Raw genomic sequence first — 2,378 nt, forward strand, 5'->3', positions numbered from 1 at the left:
ATACTTTATGTTTGAAAATTAGCAAAGTTAATGAAAAATAATAACGCATGATTTCGAACAATTCACGTAGAGATGAATTTATTTTAAAACCGAATGAATTGTTCGCGTCTTTTCAGTTGCTGTGTCCAGCTATTATTATAAAATATTTAAGACGATGCGCACACGTTCTAAAACGGCAGTGGTAGTTGCCGACGTTACTTATGCATTATAATGTCTGAATAATTTATAGAAAAATTATAAATTAATTCTTTTATTATGTCATACGCAAAAAATATATAAAGATAGAATTTTAATTTTTTAAATCTTTGCACAGCAACGTTTACACATTATACGTTATTTTCTTTCTTTGACATCATAATTGCATGGTTATAAATAATGTACACCGAAAAACGTTTTCTTGTTTGGCACAGATATTAAGATTAGAGTACTTATGGCCAGAGACATACCTTTGGTACTCGAATGTGCAAACAGAAGCGCCGGCGATAAAGTGCAATGGCTGAAGGACAAGACACCGTTAAGCACGGCGTTTGCTGGCAATGAAGATATCATCAAGATTGATAATGAGACTGGCAGCCTGGAAATTTTAAAGGATAAGGAGGAAGCTCATGGAAATTATACTTGTAAAGCGGCTAACTCCACAATCGAATACAGAGTCGTACGTGAGTACTCTGCTACAATGTTTCTAGATTTAAAAAAATATTGTTAGAAGCAAGCGACTTACGCTGGAAACATTATATGAATTTAGTCATCACTGTCAAGGTATCTACTTTAAGAAAAGAGAAAACAAGTTTTTTTTTAAAGATATTTTACCAGAAGAAGTTTTGATTCACATTGGATGTTCTAAAATTTCAGCAAGGCCAATAGCGCATTTGGCTGAATCTACCAGTGTGGTGGAGGGTGAAAAGCTACACTTGGTGTGCAGCAGTCTCCGGCAGACCCCCGGCGTAAAGATATACTGGACCTTCGGGGAACAAAATTATACGCGCAGCAAGGGTCGCGTGAAGATTACCAAAGACCCAGAGAGGGGTATTTATGGCGCCGTTCTGATTGTCGATAACATCGAGATGAACGATCGCGGTAATATTATCTGCAGAATGTCGTACAACTGGTCTGATCCCGTATTGGAACATTCATCGGAGGCTAAGACATTCCTCAGGGTGAAGGACAAGCTTGCTGCACTCTGGCCCTTCTTAGGCATTTGCGCAGAGGTTGTTGTTCTATGCGCCATTATCCTAGTGTACGAAAAGAAGCGGAATAAAGCCGAACTTGAAGAATCCGATACCGATCAAAGTCCTGATACGTAAGTGTGTTTTAGAATTTGATTATCTTTTTTCCTTATGATTTTCCTTATAATCTTATTATTTTCTGAAATATAGAATTACGATTTTGTATTTCTGTTTGACAGAAATTCATTAAGCAGTTGAACCTAGTCCTAATGATGAATTCTCGGAGTGGTATGTTCCTTTAAGCCCTTCCCATCCGTTTACCTCCAATACCACAGATCACCAACAGCATCCATTTTAAGTCTTGGATAAATTTCAGAAAAAAACATATTCTCCAAATCGGCTCCAGCTTGACTAAATTATTTATCTCGATTGTTTACAAAAGAAAAACATAGATGAGGATTATTTCAATTCTATTTTTCAATTTTACTTTTTTTATAATAAATCTTATTTATATTATTTATAAAATGTGACATTATTTTATATTAATGACGAACGCTTTATATATTCTTATGCTTTATATATATTTATTCTTTATATATATATTCTCATAGTTATTACTTCGCCTGATATTCTGTTTTCATTAAATTTATAGCAAACCGACACCTAACAAGGAATCCGATGTCAGACAGAGGAAATGAAACAGCAAGTAAATAAATTAGAACGATACAAGTTGGAGAACGAGTCGTCATGTGTGTAGAAAGCAGTAATGGAAATCTGTAAAGACAACGGAACACGGCTTTTGAATGAGAGAGAGAAAAATGTGTCGTCATAAATATGGAATAAACACTGCAAAATGGACAGCAGCGAGCTTGAGTGGGCCATTCATAGTGCGCATCTGTGTGAAAACAGGCTTGTGCAGCAGACGCGTACAGAGCAAGATCACACAAGTTACTAACAAATTAAATTAAGCCTTATTACGGAGGTGTTCACTCCGATTTATCAGATGTTCGCCTGTTCGTATTCTTTAATTACACTGCTTTAACTAAGAGATGTCGAGTTATGTACAAGTGCCGATGATGACATGAATGCGTGCCAGAGAATGGAGAGTATGTGTGTGCATGTGCATATACGTATGTTATGTGTATGAGAAAGAGAGAATAAGAGAGAGAGAGAGAGAGAGAGAGAGAGAGAGAGAGAGAGAGAGAGAAGAAG

At 36.2% G+C, this 2,378-nt stretch overlaps 1 protein-coding gene across 1 annotated transcript in view; it reads left to right on the top strand.

Moving 5' to 3' along the window:
• LOC105618544 (basigin) overlaps positions 1-1,864 on the top strand; it is a 17,950-nt gene extending 16,086 nt beyond the window's left edge. The window contains exons 3-5 of the mRNA XM_012200077.1: positions 411-659; positions 853-1,300; positions 1,819-1,864. Of these exons, the coding sequence (XP_012055467.1) occupies positions 411-659; positions 853-1,300; positions 1,819-1,864 (743 nt within the window). The remainder of the gene's footprint in view (positions 1-410; positions 660-852; positions 1,301-1,818) is intronic.
• The last annotated feature ends 514 nt before the right edge of the window (positions 1,865-2,378 follow it).

The sequence above is a fragment of the Atta cephalotes genome (genome assembly GCF_000143395.1).
Source record: "Atta cephalotes unplaced genomic scaffold scaffold00017, whole genome shotgun sequence".
NCBI lineage: Eukaryota > Metazoa > Arthropoda > Insecta > Hymenoptera > Formicidae > Atta > Atta cephalotes.